This window comes from Apus apus, chromosome 1 (genome assembly GCF_020740795.1).
Source record: "Apus apus isolate bApuApu2 chromosome 1, bApuApu2.pri.cur, whole genome shotgun sequence".
Taxonomy (NCBI): Eukaryota; Metazoa; Chordata; class Aves; order Apodiformes; family Apodidae; genus Apus; species Apus apus.
Genome location: NC_067282.1, coordinates 174,132,782 through 174,157,273, shown reverse-complemented (window position 1 = coordinate 174,157,273; position 24,492 = coordinate 174,132,782). Strand labels below are relative to the sequence as shown.

At 39.2% G+C, this 24,492-nt stretch overlaps 1 protein-coding gene across 3 annotated transcripts in view; it reads right to left on the bottom strand.

Annotated features, from left to right (window-relative positions):
• Positions 1-3,776: 3,776 nt before the first annotated feature.
• Positions 3,777-24,492, bottom strand: part of SCAF11 (SR-related CTD associated factor 11) — a 46,743-nt gene continuing 26,027 nt past the window's right edge. The window contains exons 5-15 of one of the 3 annotated variants that reach the window (XM_051618741.1): positions 23,275-23,372; positions 22,579-22,646; positions 21,908-21,963; positions 20,752-20,858; positions 19,707-19,796; positions 18,314-18,417; positions 12,251-14,764; positions 9,776-10,119; positions 7,099-7,317; positions 6,555-6,674; positions 3,777-6,175 (exon numbers count right to left, since the gene is read on the bottom strand). In XM_051618741.1, coding sequence (XP_051474701.1) covers positions 6,047-6,175; positions 6,555-6,674; positions 7,099-7,317; positions 9,776-10,119; positions 12,251-14,764; positions 18,314-18,417; positions 19,707-19,796; positions 20,752-20,858; positions 21,908-21,963; positions 22,579-22,646; positions 23,275-23,372 — 3,849 coding nt within the window. In that variant the 3' untranslated portion in view covers positions 3,777-6,046. Of the gene's footprint in view, positions 6,176-6,554; positions 7,318-9,775; positions 10,120-12,250; positions 14,765-18,313; positions 18,418-19,706; positions 19,797-20,751; positions 20,859-21,907; positions 21,964-22,578; positions 22,647-23,274; positions 23,373-24,492 lie in introns of those variants that run through there. The other 2 variants (XM_051618731.1, XM_051618723.1) reach the window with 2 other exon arrangements.

Here is a 24,492-nt window from a genome sequence, read left to right as displayed (position 1 = left end):
CAAATGTTTGCTTCTTCTTTATCTTTGGGCAGGGCTCTCTGTTGGTGTTGTTTAGGATGCAGCTGTATGCTGAAACATAAAGTATGAAACAAGTCTTCCAGGATGGGAGGTTATTCCCTCATCTCAGTTCTGCTGCTGGCTTCAGTGGGCTTCTTGTTGACCAGGCCACAGCTCCAGGAAGGTTAGCTGGATCTCAGTCACTCTGCTGGTCTCTGGTGAAGGGTGTGCTAAGGAAGGAAGATGGGCCAGTACTTGAAGATTTTTCCTTTGGAATAAGGTCTTAGAAACAGGGAGCCTGCACCTTGCACCATTTAAAAAGGTTAATATGCTAATGTCATTCCATTAGATGTCATTGGGGTAATGAAGAAACGAGGTGGAGTCTGTTCTGGGTGTGTCTCCCTGTGCTACTCAGATGGGATGTAACCTTCACAACCCAAGAGCTTGTCCACACTCTGGGCCAGCCACTCTGGGCCACTGCTACATGCTGGTGGGGCTGTCCTACCTGTGCCACCTGGGGTCAGCAGGGTCTGGAAGGGTCACAGCTTCAAATCTCTTTTCTGCCCTAAGCCTCAGGGAAGTTTTGGCCAACTGACCCTTTAGTAAAACGCACAATGCAGCAAAAATCTAATCATGTGCCCCAACCTATGTAACAGGAGATGCCTGCGCTGCATGGGTTTGTTTGTAGCTCGTATTTCCCCCAGTGTGAAGTACTGTATGTTTATTAGAACACTAAGTTAAATAGTCATCGAATCTCCTCTAGGAACTGCCCAGGGATGCTAGGCTGTGGAAGTCCATCACCTTGTGCCCTCTTTGGCTTGGTGAGGTGGCTGCAGAGCTGCTCTGTGTCAGCGAGGGAGGTGGGAGTTGAAGCCCTGTGTGAGGAGGGTCTCTCACACCTCAAGTTGCTTATTTAATCCCTCCCATTTGGGGGATGTTGAGGTTACATAGCGAAGCCGTTTGCTTTGCAGAGAGAGCAGCAGCTCCACAGTGCATTGGCATTAGGCAGAGATGGTCAAATCAGACAGATCTTGTGCCTTCCAGAGACACTGTCATATTTTCTGGGGGAATGTCTTGGAGTACCATGGTACCATGCGCCAGTAAATAATGATGGCTGAGCAAGCTGAGTGTGCGATGAGCCTTTTCTTCTAGGTGCTGTGCCCTGGGGCTTCATCCCTGCAGGCAGCGCCGGGTCCCTGGTCCTGCTGCAGCCTCTGGGCTCTGAGCAGACTGAGTGCCCGAGCTCTGGTGCCTTGGCCATTGGCACTTCTGGCAAATGTCTGCACTGCCCGTGCCAGCACATCCAGTGTCCCTCCGTAACATGTGGAAAGAAAAAACCAGCAGCAGTGTTCCTGTCTCATGCTAAAGGAGACTCTACTTGCCACATGTAAGCTACCTGCTTGGTCCTCGAGAGCCTCACATTTTTGTAAAAGGCTCTGGAATTTACAATTCTCACTTCCAAATGTTGTTAGTCTCTTTAATCCTATCTGCCACTGCATTGAGGCATCTAGGAATCCCTGGCTATTTTTGATTGATGCTCATTATAAAAAATTCCAGTGGTTGTACGTTTAATTTCTGCAACATTTCATGACTAATTATATGACAACCTCCTGCCAAAATTCCTTGGGTTTGGCTACTGCAGTAATTTTTCTCTGTGTTGGATTCCATACTGGGTTTGGCTGTCTCCTGTGCATAATGAGCATCTACTGCACTGCTGCACTTCTCTGTATCTATTGCACAAATGGTCTATAGAAATGAAGATCAGGTTGGAAGCTTCCTCTTGGTGTGTGTCTCTGGGAGTTGTGACTGAGGCATATTGGAAATGTAACAGTCAAGTGCAAGACAAGTTCCATATCCCAGCCTGTGCCTTCTCATAGCTTCATCTCCGTTTGGGCAAGTAGTTACTTGTGCTTTTAGGGTTGGTTTTGTGTTTGGTTGTAGTTGTTTTGTTTTGAATCTCTAGGCTAGCAGTTAATTTTTTTAAAATCTTCATAGAGGCTCCATTATTTTGAAAGCTGCTGCATCTATTAGGTACTCTTTCATTACTGAATTAGGCTATCTATGTTATCTAGTCCTTACTAGTATCTACTTTTTGGAAAGTATTGATTAATGTTAATGTTTTAATACTTTATAATACAGAAAAATATTGCCAGCATTGTCTTACAATTGTAATTCAAGAGGTGTATGTCCACCTCTGGAATCAATGTATTTGTTTTACACACTGGAGTGTTAGGATGCTCAAGATAGGGCTTCTGGGGAAAAAACCTGTTTCTGGCAGTAGACTCCAGCAGAGTGATCTCTACAGCAAACCTGAGTGAAGATTTCAAGGCCCTGCTTGCAGAGGCAGGATTACTTGGGGCGGGGGAAGAAAAAAAAAAAAAAAAAAGTTTAGCTGCACAAACCAGCCTGCAATGGCACTTGCTCAGCAAATACCACAACTCCTGACTCATGAACTCCTTCTGCCCTTGCTGCTGTCCCCACACACTGCTCCTTATTGTGTGTTCTGGGCCTGCCCATGCTCAGCAAGTTCTGGCTGGGTGGTGCTGACACTGTTCAGCTCCAGTGACATCCCCTTCCTCCCAACAGTTTGCTTGATGCAGGATTCACCCCTTGAGACCAGGGAGATGGTTCTCCTGACAGCCTGGGTGTTATCACCCAGCCAAACAACCCAGACCCTCTTGGAAGTTCCCAGAGCAGGCAGGCAGCCACCCTGGGGGGACAGCAGGCTCTGGCACAGCTTGTGCCTGCATTACCCAGGGAGGTACCTCACTGAGGTACAGCAGCGGTTAATCCTAGCAGGTACAGTGATGCCTGGAATGCAGCTCCAAGGAAGGCAGGCTGTCAATCCCCAGTGGGCCATTCAGTGAAGTCTCTGCCTTGTTGGGTACTTCCAGTGCCCAGGAGGACATGGCCTAGGTGGTCTGAGTCCTGCCCGTGGGCTCCATGCAACAGATGATAAAGCACATGGAGCCCCACAGTTCTCCAAGACCAAAACCTGGGATCCCCACTGCAGCATGCACAGGTAAACGGGACATTTTAGCACATGCAGATGTTTTCTTGTGGCCAGGCAAAACAGGGTGGGGACAGGCCACCTGGAAACAAGAGGTAAAGGTGGGGGAGCCCCAACAATGCAGAACGAGGTTAAATATGCACATGTGCAGTAGTACTGAGATTGCTTTCTGAATAAACCACTTGAGCCAGAATAACTGAAGAGCAAACACAGACCACTGACAGCTTAGTGAAAAGAATTTATTAGAAACTGTTAAGCACTACACAAAACTAGTTTTTAGATTTTTTTGTTCAGTAGAAAGCACTCCAGCCTTCTGCTACAAACACCATTTCACAGGCTTTGGGCAGCCACCGTGCTCCCAAGGGCCATCTTCAGGATGGGCCATTCAGGCAGCATGCACAGTGAGGTGGTGGAGGGAGTGCAAGGAAAACCCTTTGCCATTTGCATAAGTTCCCAGAAGGTACACAGTTCCACAAGTGTTTTCCTCAAGGCAACTTGGATCAAATCAATTACAGGAAACCCTCAAGGCATCAAGGGGGCTCAGCATCCCCCTCACTTTGCTTTCAGTGCTAGTGCAGGTTGGGACTTTCAGTACAAGTAATTTCAATAAATAGTCATACAGCTTTCATACTATTATAACAAAAAACATGGCTACAAGGTTAAAGCACATGCCTTCCTGGGCAGTCCCACCAACACAGACCTGACTGCTTTGTGGGAAAAAAAAATAGGAATAATCTATGTATTAAGGCAAGGTGTGGTTTTTTGGTGGTTTTTTTGTTTTGTTTTGTTTTGTTTTTAATTCAACATAGAAATGGCAACAAACTGCATATTTTCTGATACGTACTGAAGGATTTAATTGTAAAAAATAAAGTTACTGATCATATGCTATTCTATCCAATATTCTTCATTGTGTTTTGAAATACAGTGGAGCATCACTATAGTCACTGTCCCAACAATGTGGCAGCCAGTGACAGCTTCTCTTCCAGCCAGGAGCTGCAAAACAAGCCATTAGTGGTCCCCTCCCCTCTCCCAGTTTAAATCCTCCATTGGTCCTTCCCACCCAATTTCCACCTCTCCTCTGAGAAGGGAAAAAAACCCCTAACAAACCACAAAAGATTTCTCTGGCTCCTGAAAGGGGTTTTATAGTAAGGCTCAACTGTATAGATAAAAAGATATAAAAAGTCATTAAAATCCAAAAATCCAGAGAAGAATGTAATAAAAACAAGTATGCATGGCATGATAGACCAGGACAGACATAGCAATTTGCTACAACATTTTTTGAAAGTGCTCATCAATTATAGCTTAAAATAGTTCAAGAGATCACACAAATTGGTACTACAGTGTAAAACTGAGTATTTTGAAAAATCTAAAACCTGGCTTGTCTGTAGAAAATGTGTTACCTGTTTCTAATTTACATAGCATTTTTATTTAGGCACAGAAAAATAAATACAGTCAACTGCTTCATTAAGTCTGCAGAAAGTTATACTTAAAACCAAGTGATCAACTGTTGTGACAAACATCACATTTTTTACACAGATATATCTCTCATATTATCATGTGTGTACAGGAGTGTATATCCCCTATTCTCAGGCTTCTGCAAGTCACTTAACTGGGTAAGACAGGTTTCTGCCAAGAAAAGTTCATTTGGGAACCACTACCACTGGCTATGAAGAGATAGATTAATTTCTCAGAAAGCCCAACTGATGCTCTCTGGCAGAATGGTTTATTCAGCCTTGTGGGCCCAGCTCCTTGGGGTGGAGCAGAAGCCAAATGCTGCTACTCCACAGCAGGACTGGAGGAGGAGTGCTGAAATTTTAATAACCCTTTCTGAGATTAAGGGAACAAGTATCTCTGTCTCAAGAGTAAATCTGCTTCTCCAATCCAGAAGGATTCCAAGGTGTTCTATCCATAAGGTGTACACACAGTGCTCTGTTTCAGCAACCCTCCCTGCTGCTACCTCAGTAAAACTGGTGTTACCTTAGGTGTAAGCATTTCCCTGGCACCACACCTGCTTTTAAAATGTTTGTGGTACCTCTCTGAACTTCTCTCCATTCAAGTGTTCAGGGAAACAGAACAGCTGGTGCACCTGACTTCAGAGTGGGCACATTCAATGATACCAGTCTGGTACTCCATGCTGCAGTTCTCAGTAGTGAACAGAAGTAGTACACAGCTAATTTTGGCACAGGGGCCTGTCTCGGATAACTGGGAGCCTAGTCACAAATTCCAGCTTTCTTGGCTTTACTTGAAGAAGAAAATGGTTTCTGTTTCTGAACATCCAGCTCTAGCATGCTCACCTCCTACTAGCTAAGAGCAGGGTTAGACATGAACTGAGGTTGTCAGTGCATGGCAACTGAGGTCCTTTCAGCACATAAGAATTATTCAAGCTCATCCCACTACCTTGAAACAAATTGAAAAACATCACAAAGGAAACCAAGCAGCGTAATTTTTATTTGGTGTTACAACAGATGTGCAGCACCCACAGTTTTGGGCACTGCATTTTACTGTTCATGATTTTTCTCTTTAAAACCCAAACAGTTCTTCTGTTCAGACAACTCCACGTGCTTTTTTTATATACACATCATGACCCCTGCATTCAGCCTTTCCAGTTAACACTAGAAATAACTGTCAAGGCAATACACTATTTTGTCTTTGCTATAATTAGGGAGAAATCAAAAGAAAAATTTTACTTTAATCTGACCCATCACATGTACTGTACATACCTGTTCCAAAACCAAGTACTCAGAAGTTTCTAATTTAATGCACTCTGTTATTCAAGTCAAAATGCTGTACATCTAAGTATCCACACAATCATACACCCCTAATGATTTTTCTTTACAACTTTATTTTTTCTTAGACATCTGTTTTTAAAAAGGAATAAAGAAGTCGCCCTGTAGATCTATATTTCTTTAGAACAAAACATTATATACTACATTGAAAAATAATTTTATCAAAACCACTGTCATGTACAATTTTCAGTTAACGGTTCATGTTGAAATTGCACTTTGCAGATAGAATAAAATTAAAAACTGAAAACATGTTCTACTTCCTTTCACAGGAGACAGCCTCTTCAGGATTCTTCTTCCGTGAATGTTTGTACTTGTCCACATAGGCTTTGACTAGATTTGCCACTTTTGCAGAATTAACTTCTCCACTCTTGCTATGACAAACCTACAACAGGTTTAAAGGAAAAAAAAACCAAAACAACACATGACTGAAACATTTTGGTTGATTTGCCACTCTTCCACATTATTTATTTTTCCTACAGCTCAGGTTTCTCCAGTCTCAGGCAGAATAACTCTGGAGACTCCTCACACTTCCCAATGGCTTCCCAAATACTTCTGAGTTCCCAGTCAACTCTTTCACACAATAAATGACTTATGTTCTGAAGAGCTAAGGAAACCCGCATGGATAGAGAAAGACAAAGCCATTTTTACTTTCCCTGTTCCCCCTCTCAGCAACTACCAGCTGTTCCCACAAGATTAAGAAATCCCCCCCAAACTCTACCTCAATTGAACTGCATGCATTGTTGCTTACTACACCTACTTACTTTATCAACAGCTTTCCGCACAATTTCTTTATACTCTTCCTTGGTGATGTCTTTATTTTGGTAGAAAGGCTTAATAGCTAGTTTGACTTCTTGTGCTGCTTTTTCCTGTATTAACAATTTCTGATGAAAAACAAAAGCTGAGTGTTATTTTTTCACTGTCTGCCTATGTATATCTTTCAATCACAGATTAAAAATTCACAGAAAAAAAGTTACTTCAGAAGACTAAGAAATCCTGCTCCCTGCCCTCACGTTTCTGCTCTCATGAGAGCTGCCTGTGTTCTACTCAGAACAGAATGTTGTCCCACAGAAATGAGGTAACATTCATAACAGTGCTTCTTTAAAGAAGACTACATTAAATAGTCAGCTTGCTAGATTTATGTCCTACAGCTGCCACCAAAGTATCACACACATGATGGTAACAGGTATACTACACAGAAGGGGTACTGTCAGTATTTTAAAATTTGTGTATTTAAATATATAAATATATGCATCTAATACATATAAATATCAGTATATATTAATATACTCTGAACATTGAACTTGCCTGGTCCTTCTTCGAGCTATCTGCACTGGCTTCCACTGTTACACTTGCTTTGTTTTCTCCCAATTTTACAGCTGCATTAGAGTTCTTGATGTGACTTGACGACGTTGCGTTACTCGAACTTGGTCCCTGAACTGTTCCCACACTTGCCACGACTGCTGTTGGAGCAGGCAAGGCTGGAGCACTCATGTTATTACTCACATGAGTAGCATTTGGAATACCCTGTTTTAAAAAGTTATCAATAGTTAATACATTATCCTTCAGTAGGACATTGTGCCTTTTCAGAAGTCTCAGCAGCTACAGAAAGAGCATGAATACTACATGATGTGTGGTTCATTAGCTAATTTCCACATTGTCCATTATTATGGAATGCACACACATTATATCTACTAAAAGGTAAAAAATAATAAAGCTTGAAAAGTAAAGCATCCTCCATGTCACCACTGTGGTTGCTAGATTCTTGCTGTGACCCCTGTGATAAACAAAGTATCCTGCAAATAGGCACAGAGGGTGTTAGAACACGGGGAACGAAACTTATGGCTGCAGAACCTGATTGTCAGAGGAGTGTACAGGAAGACCTGTTCTGTAAATCAGATGCACTAAAAAAAAAAAAAATCAGCACCTAAACGAACATACAAAAAGTTACCTCAAATTAGACTTGCATTCCTGCATCATAATGATGCTGCCTGAAAACATGTATTTTCACGTTTCTTTTCAGCTTGAACTTGCAAATTTATTTCAAGTGTAAACACATGCACAAGTCTACTCAAGGCAAGAGGTGAAATGCTGGTTGAAGCACCAGGATCTGTTCTTCAGGAAAAGCCACTTTCCGTACACTTCCGAACATGCACTGTTGATACTTTGGAATTGAGAAATTAAGTAGTGCTCAGGCCTCAGACAGAGGCGAGTTTTAGCAAAAGCCTAGAACATGTGCTCCAGCATGTTGCTGGCAGGCTACCCCAAATGCTCCTCTTTTGAAGCTAATCACCATTACTCTTTGCACATCTGCACTTATCCAGATGGAAAATAATGAAACAGGAGTTTGAGGTCCTTGGAAAGGACACAGATACTGAGCCTTTGTAATCAGGCTACCAACACTTGCCAGGACGCTCTCTCCATCCTCCTTTCAACAGGAAGGACGGGGGGAGTCCTGCAGCATCCAGTGATTTCTGTTGTGCTGCCACCAACGACTTGTTCAATGAAAGCTCAAATAAAAAGCTGCAGTAGCCCCCGAGAGCATTCAGTTTCATGGACACCCTTCCACAAAAGTAGGTAAGAGCAACAAATGTAACAGAGGCTTTACTAACAAGTAACTATTGTGGAGCAAAACACAATCTTTATAGAAACGTATTTATTGCTGCACTCAACACTTCATAGAAGTTTGTAGTTCTGACGTCTTGCATTTTTAGAGGTGAAACCTACTGAATGTCCAATTGTGAACATATTTTAATTAGACAGCAGGCATTAATCAAACCATCATTTTAGTTTCAAAAGTACCTTCCTGTTTTACCTTGCAGAGTACTAAAGTACTTCATATGGCCTGTAACCCCACTGTACTTCGCTTCTTTTGTTCTAAGTTAACGAATATCACCAGCAGCTGAAAGTGAAACAGATCTAGGGCATCTGTCAGTCTGCTTCAAATCTTTAGAGTTGATGCATGAAAACAAACAGCTAGAAATCATTGTTCTAGAACATCACTTTTTCAAACTGGAATGCAGGGGAAAGCAATTTAGACTAGAGCAGGCAGCCTGATCAAAAGAACAGCACAAACCTCAGTGAAACCCTGAAGAGAGAGAGCCCTTTATACATCACAGATGCAGCATTGCATCTCCTGGCAGGAAGATGCATGGCATTCTCCTGGAAGTTTTTCATATTCCTTTTCCTTATATAAAAGCTCTTAATATAAACAGCTGGCTACAGGAGGAGCTCACACACACAAAGGCTGTCTTATGACAGCTTGAAAGGCACAAAAAGATGGTTTGACCTGCCCCAAGCACAGCAGTCTTTCTGAAACTGAAGAAATGAAGTAGGAGTTAGGTCTCAAACAGGACACGCAAAACCAGGAGAATCAGGCACGCCAGGGAAAGTAAAACATACCAAAGAGAGCTTGGAAATTATTAACAGAAAGGCTCAGAGATTAAACAATAGAAAATGGAGGGAGGGGAAGCTGCTGAGATAGTGACAGCTGGAGAATGGAAGTGCAGAACAAGTGGGTGCTAACACAGTACTTGATAATTTTCCTCTGCTGATACACCCCATGGGATGAGAACTGCAACCAAGAGGTTGCGGTCACTTCCTACAGGCTGCTGAAAAGGGATTCAAGCATTTCCTAAAGCTTAAAAATCAGGCCTTGAAGAGGAAAACTTCAGTTTTGGAAATGGGGCACTTTAAAAAGAAAAAGGTAATGGACAAACAGATGAAGTTTTTCAGTGTTTCGTTACCAGCTGCAACACCTTGTGTTATGGTGTTGTGTATTATTCTTTAAAAGCTGCGGCACCAAAACACCCCCCTACCCTCATGAATACTTCCCACTTTAAATCTGATGTGGGGTGGAAGATGACAGGCAAGAGAGAAAGAAACTGCAAGTATAAATTTATCACGTCCATGGTATTCAAGAGAAGAAACCCTTCACTGACATTACTGCAGCATTGCTCTTGCCAGGGCTTCTGATAAAGCATACCTGCAATTGTTTTCCATCTTGCTGTGAAGCAATGTAGTTGACTTGTTGAGATGGTGGGGGTGGAGGTGGAGGCGGAGGTAATCCCTGAGACAAATTTGTGGGAGCAGCTACCTGTATGAGAGGCACTCCAGTAGGGAGATGCATGGGCATTGGAGGGGGGATGCTGAAAGGATTTCGTTGCATATTCATCATGGGAGGAGGAACACCCACTGGATACGGAAAGATATTCATAGGTTGGTGCTGTGCATTCACTTGTGGCATTACATTCATTTGCTGCTGCATCATATTTATTGGTAACTGAGAACCATCACTTTGCTGGTTGCCTTGGTCTTTGAGGTTTGGATCTATCAAAAGAAAAAAAAGACAGTCTATGAAGTAGCAAACCTATAGGTTATAAAGCAAGAGTGGAGCCAGGTGCCTGAACTCCTCACGAAGTGTGAAGTATTAAAAAGCTTTCTAAGGTGGGAATACTTTAAAGGTATTGCACTGCATTATTACACAGCATTTATCATCAGACATGTCACAGAGCCAAATCCTAGTTTCCGAGCTTTAAAACTAGGTTACTTGCTATGGAAGCCTGAATTTTGAATTTGTTTTCTCTACTTGTTCCCAGAGCATAGCTAGATTATTTCATCACAATGAAACAGTACTTCTTCCCCAAAGAGCAGGAAGACAACATAACTTATCCAGCTTCTGCAATTGCAGGAGGTTAGTCAGACATTATCACATAGGCAGCGCACTGCTTCCCTTTGCCTGATTCACAAACACTCCCTGCAGCCATTTCTGCTACAGAAATACTCTGCTAGGATTTTTTTCACTGAATAATAAATCATCCTCAACCAATTTCAAAGTTGTTCATATTTGGAAGGGGCTGTTCAAACACCCTGTAATGGTACAACAGGCAAAACCTAAAAGCAGAAATAACCTCTTCGAATGGCACTTCCTTAAAAAAATTACTTTTACTCTGTCTTCAACAGAAGCTGAAAAGTTAAAAGTCTAGATACAAGCAGCAAACCTTCCAAACATCAAGAAGCTAGTTCTGAGAAAAAACTGATGGGTTGTAATCATAGAATGGTTTGGGTCAGAGGAGACCTTAAAGATCCTCTAGTGTCAACTCCCCCACATGGGCAGGGACACCTCCCACTAGACCAGGTTGCTCTAAGCCACATCCAACCTGGCCATGAACAGCATCCACAACCTCCCTGGGCAACCTCCTCCAGTGTCTCACCACCCTCACACCAAAGAATTTCCTCCTAATGTCTATCCTAAACCTAGCTCTCCTCTTCCAGTTTAAAACCATTATGCCTTCTCCCATCACTACTTGCCCTTGCAAGAAGTCCCTCTCCAGTCCCTTCCTTGAGGAACCCTGTCACCTAATGCAAATGGATTGGTATTTAAACCCTTATCCTTCACCCCAAATTAACTATTTTAAAGATTATGGGATAACAGAATCACTGTGGTTGGAAGGGTCCTATCAAGACCACTTATTCTCACCTGAATTCACGTTCAAAAAGTGAATATAGCAGTGTGATTGTTCCTGAACTATATGAAATAAAGTCTGCAAATCACACAATATTTTAAATTAAAGGTTTGATAACTTTTGCTTGTAGCAGACTCAAAGTTGACAAAGTTGCCTCAAAACTAAGGAGCCATTGATGCAGTTGTCTCTGAAAAGAGAAAATTGCTGGCATGCAGGATGAAAATGGATAAAAACGAAAGACAAAACAAGGAGATAACAGGGAAGTTCAAGTGTGGTTGCCTTCACAACTGGATTTTACAGTTTTAAAAGCAATTCACATCTGTCTTTTATTTCAGAGCATTAATAATCCGTGGATGACTTCTTAGCTACTCAGAATCACTTTCTCATCCATAATTCCCTCACTTTCTACCAACAAGTTTATTTCTGTCAGGTCAGTTACCTCTTAGATACAAAATACTGGAAAATATTAGACTTCTATTGAGACTTTTAGAGGAATTTTAATGCTGAAGTAACAGTAAAAGTAGTGGGTTTGCATTTATAACCCCCCCCAATTTTTTCAGCATATAAAGAGGAAAATGCTTATTTAGAAGATCAGCATCAACATAATGATTTGTGATCTCAAGAATCTACTCTGTGAGTCTGCACAGGAAAATGTAAATCTTGAGAAAAATTACCATTTAGAAAAAGGTGTGCAGTAAACCTAGAAGTAACCATGAAGAGGATACGCTTTCTCTTCAAACAACTTGATTTACTTAAGTAGCACTCTTCAGATGCACAGTCAAATCATTTCCAACTTCAAGCAAAACCAAAATGCCATGAAACCTGAAGAAATCCCCTATTCTCCACACCTAAAAACCCTCATAGGACACGAAGACTACAAATTCATCCTCAATAATTTTGAAGAACTAATCAACTTGAGCCAGGTCTATGTGACTAGGATTTTACTCAGCTACTGCAGCTGTGACTCAGCTTTTGTGTTTCAAAACTATGAATACCTTGTTCAGGTGCCTCCTCCTCTTGTCTCATGCCCCATCCAGACTGTGGACTTGATGAATTGCGTCCTCTTCTTGAATAATAATTCTGCACATCAGCAGGCAAAGTCTTTCTCACAGCCCAGCTGGAAGCAGATGTCCACCCAGATCTGTCAGCAGGTGTATCAAAAGAATAATCTTGTTCATTCTTACGCTTGTATGGCTGATGTTCCGGGAACCTCGACGTTTCATTCCCAGAAACATTTGCATTCCCTGAGACAGGTTTTCTGTTTTGCCAGTGGTTTTCACTCTGGTCTCCATACATGAAACCACCTCTCCCACGCCCACCTCGGCCACGTTGACCCCTCCCTCGATTCGGAATCCAACCAGAACCAAAGTTTTTATTCCAAGAGTGTCCTGAATTATCATGCCTGGCATCTTCCCAATGTGGTTTCTCTCTCTCTCTGTTCCTGACTTCAGGAACAGCATTTATTCTTTCCATTACCCAGTCTGGACAATCATTCCTCTGCTTGTCTGAGGAATACTGATCATTGGTTTTTTCTGTATTGTCCTTCTCTTTGTTAAGACTTTCATTCTGTTTCTCTTGATCACTTCTTCTGTATCGATCATTTCCTCTGGGACTCCTCCAGCTGTCACTTGACCTTCTCTCTTTCCATCTAGGTGAATGACTGTCCCGCTCACTTCTAGAGAATGAAGAACCTTTACTTCTTGTCCTAGATCGTGATCTTGACCTAGATCGTGACCGTGACCTAGACCACCTCCTAGTTCTTCTTTCTCTGTCACGATCTCTTCTTTGACTATCTCTATCACTGCTTCGAGATCTGGATTGTTGCCTCGGAGATGAATCCTTAGTTCTTGACCGAGAAGATGATCTCCTGCTTTCCCTGACCGTTTCCCTTTTGGGAGATCGAGATGGTGTTTTTTTCTCATCTTTGAGTGTCTCTCTCTTTGGAGACCGAGATGAGGACCTCCTTCCCTCCCTGACAGTTTCCTTCTTGGGTGATCGGGAGCTCCTGTCTCTGGTCACCTCCCTTTTAGGGGATGGTGACTGAGATTTCCTGCCCTCTCTCCTAGAAGGAGACCAAGTTGTTGATGGAGAGTGAAATCTAGACCTTCTAGTTCTAGTCTTTTTTTCTTTTTTGAGTTCTGACTGGCATTCCTTTTCTTCAGGATTAGCTTCATCTTTTTCATCAGAAAGTCCTAAAACTGATGTACAGTTTTCCACATTACACTGTAAGTTCACTTCTCCTTGCTCTGTGCTTTCAACTGGTGGTAACTGCTCAATCTGAGGTTCATTCTGGTCACTGCAAAATGAGTCACAATCCATGGGTATCATTTCATTATTATCTTCACCAAAATGTTTATGTTCAGCATTTAGCTGGAGTGACTCTGAAGTTCTACCCTCTTCACTTTCTGGCATGGCAATGTCTTTCAAGGATTGCTCTGATGTACTGTCCATAGAAACACTGTGTACTGATGTGTCTGGTTCTTCATCTGGAACAGTTTTTAGGTTTTGAATATCCGCACTTGCACAGTCTACTATTGTTTTTTCTTCAGCCTCAGAATTATCTATTTCTATGGCTTCTGGATGCTGAGGCAATTCACTTCTGGTGCTCTCTAATGGCTCATCTTTTTGCGAAGATTCAGGACACTCCAACAATTCATTTTTTGGACTAGCTGTGGGTTGATCTGTTTTTGTCACAGTTTCTACATTCTCCATCAATTCATTTTGAGGACTACACAACCTCTGATCTACTTTTTCAAAAGTTGCATGGTCACATACTTCATCTCTAGGACTAGCTACTGTTTGTATTTGCTCACCAGTATTTTCACAGAGGTCCCGATTCTTATGATCTGCATTTTTTTCAGTAACACCTTTTACTTCAAATTCCTGACATTCACCTACTGAAGCTGGTACTGGAGATTCTTGGGCAGAAAAACTTACATCTGCATTGCCTGAAGTATCTTCACCTTTGTCACATTCTCCTGTAGTCTCCTCAATTTCTGCATGTTCAGTACAGCTTTCCAATCCGTTAGCAGATTCTGTTTCTGCATTATTTTTCTGTGAAAAGCTTGTGTTACTGCTTTCATTATCTGACTGCTGGTCTTTATCTAATGTCAGAACTGCTTCAGACTCAGCAACGTCATCATCTTCCACTGAATCACTGGATGACTTTTCTGAGCGTGTAGAACTTCTCAGTTTCTTTTTAACCACAGGTGTTGGCTGTTTAACTATTCTTTTAGATTTCCGTTTTGGAGGAGCTTTCTCTGATTCTGAAGGAGATGTACTCAGGGATGGGTTATTGCCATCAGAGGACCCACACGCAGAACTGCTCGACCGAGGTGAGCTCCGAGATTGACCCAAAGTCTCGTTTTTGCTGTTTCGTGCAGACCTTCTTCTAGGAGTAGTACTGACCAATTTCCTTCTAGTTCCCCTAGTGCCAGATGAACCAGAAGCTTGCTTTTTCTCTTCTCCTTCTTGGGTACACGCAACAGCATAACCTTTGCCTAAAGATTCTAATAAAAGTAGATGACATTAAGGTCTGATAATAACTATTTATCCAAACACAGTCGAATGTAAAATGACCAGTTTAACAGATATCCTTGTATAATACAATTTAAGATGTAGCATGAAGTGTTGCCACACCATTTTTTAATTTTTTTTTTTTTTTGCAGCAGAGACTTACTCTTTAAAGAACAGAATCAAACTAAAAAAAGTGACACATTAGACATCTAAACACACATTTTAGAAGCAGCATCAGCACGGCTACCTGGACAGTAACGGCATCCACAATGAAACCACTATTGTTATGGCTGCTCAAAGACAGTCAGCATTTAAGCTGTTAGAAAAGGAATGAACCACACAACATTGTTAGCACATAGCAGCTCCTGTCATTCTAAAGTGCAGACATGTTTGCAGCAAAACCTCAATACTACAGAAAGTGACATTTTAAAGTAGCCATCAGTGGATGATCACACGGGAACGAGCTGATCAGAAGCAGCAATGCCAGCATAACTCTCTTCCAAAAAATCTAATTTCAGCCAGGGCAAACTCATTCTCCAGTTATAAGACAGACTCTGCACATTCCATGGCAAACAGGTCTTAAACTCTGCTGCTGCAAAGCCCTCAGGGTGCCTGCAGTACCTAACAAACTGGATAAGGAGTGCAAGTTTCGATGCAGCCTAGGGCACATCAAAAAAACCTAAGGCTACAAGGAGCATGACCTTAAGTCACACACAGCAGCACAGGAGCTCTTGTGTGGATACTGTAAAAATTATTTCCTACTATCCAGAATTTGACAAAAGTCTTTGTAGGGAAGCCAAGGGTTACATTCACTGGAAATGGAACAGAGTGTACTTTTGATGGCTATGAAAGCTTATGAGGGGCAGCTCAGGAATTAACAATTAGGGATAATTAGGTAAATATACTTGAATTTAATACTCACTTCAGAACTAAAGAAATTTCTTGAATTGACCTTTTTTTTTTTCATACTTTGCATAGACTTTAGAAAGTGTCAGGAATTGGGCTTTAAAATTACATCTTTTTACAGCTTCATGTTTATATAAAACAGTAGAAACTTGCTAAGAAAGATTAATTTCTATGGATTTTGCAACAGTTTTATCACATCACAAACTCTTGATTCTGACTTTCTGTATAACATTATTTCCCCTGCTTTTACTGCACTCAAATATTTGTTAAATGTATCCTTAAACAGATTATATAAAAATCAGATAGGAATAAGACAAGCATGTAAAGCACAAAATCCTCTTTCTACCACTTACTACTCTGCTAGCAGAATCAAGAGCCTATGACTGTCTATTAAATGTAAACTTACTATCCGATAACCTTAGAGCAGTAACTCTATAAGCACCTCAGTAGCTTTTAAAAGGCAGAGCAGAGCACAGGACTATAACCACACAATAATTTGACTGAATGTGAAAAAAATAAATCTAGTTTGTTTTTTGGATATCCACTGATCAAATTATCACTATGATAATGGAATTGAATGCTACCAATTGCACAGAAGGTACCACGTATTTAAAAGGAAACCATCTGCACAGTAAACATGCTCTAAAGGAGTTTTAGGTGACTAGAACCGTTTAAGGTTTCTACTGTAACAGCCTCCCCAGTAATTTTGTTAGGAAGTGACTTCACAGTGGTTAACCAGCATTTATTCAGGCATATGCGGCTGTCTCAGATTAACTACATCTTCAAACTTACAGTAGGCAGGAAAACAACTCAGATATTAAAAATTTGTAATGAAATTTAACATCCGTGATGATTTTCTTCAATAGGGAAGAAATCTCCCCACAATAATAAAAATTCAGAATACAAATGCAATGTGGGAATCCTGACAGAACTAAAGGCAAGTTATTTTTGTGGCACCTCCAAAGTCTACTTGTGAAACACAAGCCTCTTTTTAGCATTCCTTACTACTTGTAAAATTTTAACAGACAAGCCACACAAGCTTTGGACTTGGACAAAATACAAGGCCTTTCAGTTCACTGAATCTTTAAAATATTTTAATCACAGAGAACTGCATAATGCCAGCCAAAATCATAACAATATTTGTAGATTCAGTAGCACATTTTCAGGCCAAATCAGTAAAAAGACTATTCAATGGTAAGACAATTTAAAAAACCCTGCAGTATGTCCAGGAAAGACTCAGGCAGCACAGTTACGTGACCACCACTGATACTTGTATATGTCCCCTTGCACAACCCTGGAAGCAACTGTCAAGACTACTCTGATACAAAACTGTACACTTTAGGTGTGACCAAGAGATGGGGAGGGGTATAAAAATAAAGTAACAAAAAAATGCTTAAGCAACCATCTTTCAGGCACTACTTGATAAGAAGCATAAGTGTGCGCTTTTTTATGCATGTATTTTCAGCATTTTCTTAATTCCATGTTTCTTAGTTCCATGTTCTGCCTTAGGAGTTGACCATGTTATCAGTATTTGTAGAACAGTTGCTGATATGATCAACAGCAATTACTCACATGTTCTACATAGTCTAATGTTGAAAAACAAAATTTGGGGCTTATTTAAATATATTTTGCATTTTTTATGAGAAAAAAATTGTTTTGGTTTGGTTTTATTAAAATGTTTCTGGTGTATATTAACAAATAAGCTGGACTGTGTAAGTAGAGAGATGGAAGAATCAAGAGATACGAGCTAGCATATATACTCATTACTACTAAAAGAAGAAATGGTTAAGCAAGAGTTAAATTGAGAGGCCTGAGGAAACAACCTATCAGTTTTTCACCAGGGAATGCAGAAGTGAAATAAGTACTTTTAACAAGAATGCATAACATTAACTAAACATCCTTTTTATGATCCTTTTACTACTTACATCTTTCCAGCAATTCACTTACTGCCTCCAAATTTTTCTGAGCCAAGAGACCCAAATCTCCCCCATCTTTTTGCCTACTAATTAAGTGAAAGTAGTGCAATTTCCAATTCAAAGAAAGTATGATCTCTAGTGTTAAAAACCAGCACTCCTTTGTTTTAATTTCTTTGAACTTGTGCAGCCTGTTGGAAGAGAAACTAACATTATTGCTGAGTGCAATAGGAAGGTAATTCCTTCCATGTCTTGGTCTTCTGCTAAATTCCTGGTATACCCTAAATTTGAGCACCTTTGCAAGCTTTTGCACTGTAGGCATACTCGAGGAGATCCACTCACTATGCTGTTCCTAACTACTCTTCTTCTGTCAGAAAATTGTTCCTCACATTGCAAAATATACCACTGAAATGCACCAAGCAATTAATAACACATGAGATTCATCCTTGAACAGGAAAACAGTTGCACAATGAAGAAGCGTTGAATTTAAAAGTGGAATTAATCCTCACATGATGAACAGTTCTGACCGTTTTGGTTCACTTTCTATATTCTAATTTCAGAAATAAATCAGCTGGTGTTGTAATAGTACCAAACTGCATCAAAAGAGATTTTTTTTTTCCTCCCCGTTAACTGTAATTATATACTCTGCTTTGATTTCTGAGAATCATACTTTAAGAATACTCCACATGAGCTAGAAATAAAACTTACAAAAAAAAAGTTTACCAAAGTTTTCCAAGGGCCTGATACTTGGAAGAATTGTCCCTGTCAGTGTAGTGGAAGTGAGAAGAAAGGTCTCAGCTTGAGCTCCATGAGACATTAAAGGTATTCTGGAAAAGTAAAAGCATTAACATCAGTTGTTTTAGCTGTTTGTAGCAAGTTCTGGAAATGATGCACAAAACCAAAACCGGGCAACCATGACACTTCCAATCTCACTGCAGTTGGGAGAGAAAAGCAAAGCTGACAAAGAACAAAACTTGCCTTCTCTTACTTAATTTCAGGCTTATATTAAAGCCTAACCTAAGGAAAACAGTTTCAGCAAAGTATGTTACATTGAAACAATACAAATCTGACGTTTTTTCCAAAGCCAAACATCAAACTGTAACAAACAGTCTATTCCAAACTAGAAGGTACTACTGGAAATAAAATTCTGAACACTGATTTACTACTTCAGCAGAAGACTAGCCTCCTCTGCTGAAAAATGAGAAATAGTCTACACAAAAATTTAACAAAGTCTTTTTTTAACATAAAAAATAAATGCATACTTATTCAGAATGTCTCAGCAATCTTTGGGTTGAAAACAGAATTTAGTTATAGTTCAACAACTTTTCAATCCAAGTCAGTGATAATTTGAACTTCTCACACGGAAAAGTACATGTAAAACCATTTTAATTAATTACTAAAATCCTACATGCAGATTTAATTATAATTAAAAATACCTTTACTTGCTCTTTAGTCTCTGTTTTACTCCAAATAGAGTAGAAAGATATGAAGTGAAATTAAGATTATTGACAGATGCAATTTCTTACTGTGTTATTTTAAAGTCAAGGACTTTTAATGCTTCTGTTTTATATTTATGATAACATCCTTACAGTATGTTTTAATATGCATCTGCTCTCTGACAAAAAAATATTTTATGTTCTCTGTTTCATTTGATACTCTCCTTCTAGATTAATAAGTTTATAAAAAAATACAGAAAAGTGTTAGAACCAACCCACAAAATGGGGGGAGAAGGGGGCGAAAATCAGAATCAGATTAATGGAAAAGCAAATGTTGTCTGATTTTTAATGATCAAAATAATTTAAAAGCACACTGAACACTAGTTTCCAATTAGAAACCATATTTAGACTTGAACTTCTGTGAAAAAGTGACATATTACAATGTACAAGTGGGGTGGAGTTGCTATGCTTGCCTTGAGTATGAAAACAGCATTAAGATATATAAAAAAGATCTGATGTGAAAATAGCATGCAGCAAATACACAAAAACTTAGGTTACACTCAAACATTATTCAGCTTTATGATCAAATGATATTCTATCTGAAGAGCAATTTGAATTAATCACATTTCAAACCTGAAGTATTATATAAAGATTCTTTGCACTATGAATACAAAACATACCTTTCAACTCTAGCAAGCACAGATGGACAGGACAATTCCAGTTCTTGTCTCTTCTGTCTGATTGCTGCATTGACTTCTGTGAATTCTGTACTGAAATGTAGATTTCATACCAACAGTCACAAAAAAAATTAATTTTGTACTATGACAATTTTATATTTCAATAACTGTTTCTATCAATGACTTTTTAAAAAAAAAACTATCAGAACACTTTGAACGATCATGATGAAATTATGTATGGTTATTATTTAGAGGGAAAAAACAGTCACAGTAAACATAACAGAAGTCCTAAATAAATGAGGCAGACTGAATGGAAAACAGGAGATGAAATGTGTCTTCTGTGGAGTTGAAAGATGGAGAAACTTTGCATCCTTGACAAATTAACTCTCTTGCATGTATGGCAAAAAGGTTGTCTTCATTTATAGACTGCTGAAAACCTACAATTTTTTTTATTTGGCCATTTTATTCAAATACTGTTCTTCTAGACTGTTCTTCCATCTTCTCAACCAAAAAAAAAAGTGGGTTTTTTGTGTGGTGTTTTTTTGTTTGGTTTGGTTTTTTACACCTGCTCTTAAGTATTAGGCTCATTTAGCAAGATTGCTTCATGTATGTTTAAAGTGTTTCTCTCACAGTCAAGGAACAACAAAAAAGATTATTTCTGATACAAAACTGGGTATTTACTGTTAACTGTCTTGCTAACTGCTGTTGTACTAACAGCACTAACCTTTTCCTATCCAAGGGTTCAACTCAGCCAGGAGTTCAAATATGAACTAAAAAGAAAACTCATTAACTCTTATTAAATCAATGAGATTAAAAGCACACACTGAATTATGTTAATACTGAACACACAACAGACTGGGGTGTGCCCTTAACAATACTAATTTTAAGATGTTTGTGTTTCTCTTTTAACTGCCCTTCATCAATGAATATAAACCCAGCCAATTTTCAAAATGTTTCAAGGTAGTATATACAGACAGAAGGAGAAGGAACTATAGCATCTACAATACAGTAAACCAACAGTTTATGTGAAGCACTAATATATACTAACCAGTCATTTCTACAGCTAAAAAAGGATTCTTCGTTGCTACTACCAGCCGGAAGCGTGCTGAAGAAAGTAGTTCTGAGGCACTCATTCCAGCAGGTCTGTCTGCTGGGCTACAAAAAAAAATTATAAATCAAAGACATCCAAAATAAAACAATTAACATGTAATACATGAAGATGCACTGAGAAGTCAGCAAGACTTCAGCTCACAAAAAGCAGGAACCATAGTAGCTCTGCAGTTATATGCTGAGAGTTGGAGGTAGAGCAATCCGATTTTCTGTATTCGGTCTCTTAATTTTCTATCTGCTCTTTGCAGATAAAACTTTGTATTTTATATTGCCTTTCCAGGGCAAAAGCTTTAATGCTCCCTACTGAAACTGTAAGTAAATGAGCCTGATCTTTGCTATTTCACAATTCCCAATTCTGCTACTTGAAGAACCACATCAGGCAGCACAGTGCTAGCACCTTCAGGCCCCATCAGAGCAGTTCACTGAATAGTTTCAAAGTAACAAGAAAGCCTAATGTAAATAGCTGGGATTCTCCTTTGCCTTCAGGCAGGACTACAAAACTGAAGATTGACTGGTGCCATCTGTTTAGTGGGCTCTCACACAAAAGCACAATACTCAGAACCCCCTTACTGTTTCAACAAATACCACCTTCTGTTTCAGTTAACAGTGCCTCACTACCTACCGACTGGTGTCTTGCCTTTTGTGCAGTACACAGCTCAGCTCTAAACAGCAAACCTGGAAACACAACCATTCCTGGGACTAACCTCCCATTATAAAAAACAACTTGATGCAAACTAAAATGTCCATGGCTTATTCATATGACAATTTACTTTGTTGATTACAACTATGTATTTTCATGAAAATAATGAAAAGCTTTGTATAATGGTACTTAGCTTGTAGGCGATACCACCTTCTTTAGGTGAAAAAGATGAAAACAGGGTAGCCACAGTACTTTATAATGTAACCTCCTAATCTCAATGAAAGACACTCCTAACCTAGCACTATATTTTAATTACTTCATTCAAGACAGACAAAATAAAGTTTGGATCATACTAAAATGAACAATTAGAAAAAGTTAACTTTAAAAAGTAGAAGGGCAGTTTCAGAAAAGCTTTCATGAACAAGTTTGCAAAAGTTTCAATATCAGAACCAACCTTGTTTACCTTCACATACAAAGCTTTCTTACTTCGTTTCTCACAGAAAATATTACCTGTGTGGAAGAAGAAACAGAACTTTGACCTTTTGCATATTTGTTTGTCAAAATTATTAATGTAATGGGATGTAAAGGAAAATGCTGAAGGGCATTTACAATGTTCACATACAAACTCAGTAAAATTAAAAGGCATGCACCTTCACAATAGCTTTTTATATATGGAGCAGTTTTCACCTCTTCAGATACTCACTTAGTTTCCTAAGTTATGAACTCACTCACCGAAGCACACCTATTAAACAAACCTCTCAAAATGGCAGCCTCAAAATACAACTGTGTGTCTTGTGTCTGAGCTCTCACTAAAAAAAACTCACTGTGAATACAAGCCAGTCATTAGCTGTGCACCAATTGTCTGATGCAGCAAATGAGTTCTGGCTGAAACCAAATCCATTTCACCTGTGACTGAATTGAAAAGGCAGTCTTTCCAGTAAAATAAGAACAGTTCCATACACTGCAGTTTTGTTCTCTTAAGTTCCATGCCTCTATTCCTTGGTATTTGGTTTTCATATGCAAATATAAGTAATAAAAAATTAAACTGACTCACCAAGAAAAGAAATTCTAGAGTTCCTTAAAAAAACCAGCTCTTTAGCAAATGGAGGACAAATACCAACTTACTGTATTTTTTCTTCACAACTTTGCTTAATTTTGCTGCTAATGGCCCTCTGTCTGGACACACAGCTCTTCTGCAAGATTAACAAAAGATTACAGAAGTAATTTCTGGGCCTATTTAAGCTAACAGTATATACACCAAAACAAAATCCACTCCTACTTTAAGAAATCTTAATTTTGTGCCCATAAATCAAGTTCTGACTGCTATCAAATCAAATTATGGCAAGTTAAGTTTCTCAAAACAGGCACAGTGTTTCCATAGTTCCTGCTCAAACTCACTGGAATAAAATCAGTTCTTGACAACACTATAAGAGGAAAACCACTGATGGTTATGATAACATGCAAGAAAGGGGATGTCTGTTTAGATAACCAAAGAAAAAGATTTAGATGGTTAAAATATGACCTAGCCGTAAATCTTAATCAAATTAACAAGAAATTTGTCAGAATTGCTTGAAAAATGCAACTTTTACAGAGCTCAATGCATGAAATATATAGATCTTTAATTCTTGCTTGCTTTTATAAGAATTCAAGTGGGAATTATCACATCAATGATGAAGGTAAAGCTGAACTACCATTGACAAAAAGTAATTTATTTTAAAATAAACTTCTGAAAATTTTTCCAGGGTGTGTATGTTAAAATAGTTGATTTTGTTTATTTTGAATACTCCAGTTAGAATGCTTGAAATTACGTGGATGACCCACCTCACAAATCTTCTCATCTTTGCATGGCTGTATTTTCCCTTATTGCAGGCACAGTTTTCCTCCTCTTCCTTCCTCCTCCTTTGTTTTTTAACCTGAATCTGTATTGAACAACAAAGTCAATCTGATCTAGAATCTCAATACACATGGGCTTTAAATATATTCAAAGACTCTTAAGGTCCACAGAGAAAATAAGCTCAAACAGAAGGGCTCAAAACATTTCAAATAATTTCAAATCATGAAGCTGTAAGTTTTCAAAAATGAGTTGGTTATCTGAATACACAAGGTTCAGCTTGGAAAAATACTGAACTACCACTCAATTTCCAATGCTTCCTCACAATAAAAAAAATCACCTGATTTTCAAGTGGAGTATAATACAGAGTTTACATAACATTTTTTTCCCACACCTTCAAAATTCTCAGAAAGCAATGTAATTTTGATTACTTACTGTGAAGTTACTTCAATGGCTATATGGCAATTGTTTGCATTAGTTATTTTGTATTTCCTCATTCTAGAATCTTGGCTTTGTATGCAACTCCTTAAGCTATTAGTATTCTAATTATGAATATCACAAAGGGAAAACTACCAGTATCCTAAGAGTGCCTCTGCTAATATTGACCACCATGCCAGCATTTCCTGGTACACGTTCCATCTACCCCTCCTGCTCCAGTGGCTCTTTTTCAGAGCAGGATCCTTGTTCTCTGCCCACCTTTTTACACAGCAGTTCTAAAAACAAAGAACCTTTCAAACTATATTTTGATACAGCCTTTACACTCCTCCAAATGAAAACTTTGTTTTATCTTGTTTCAGCTGCTTCCTTGATTCTTTAGAAATAAATTAAGATAAAAAATGCTAGCATGACTTTCTAGAAGGAAGTATCTGCAGCTGCCTGTCTGGTTCCTTTGCAATTGAATACCTGGGTGTCCAGAAGTACAAGAAAAGGATAGTGGGAGCTTGTTTTCTAAACATAGCAAAATGCAAACCAAACAGCTTAGGAATTACTTGTAACCATAATTTCACCACAGAATTTCAAAACTGTATATAGACTTATCAGCACCTTTCTAGTTACACTTTCAAAATAATCAGAATCAAGTTTTATTTTCCTACTGGATTAAATACTCTCCACAGCAGTATTAGTCAGAAGAGTCGAAAGCTGAAAACATTCAGCATTTACGTTGAACAAGGTTTAGTATTAATTGATTCCTCTTGCCTTTGTGTGTT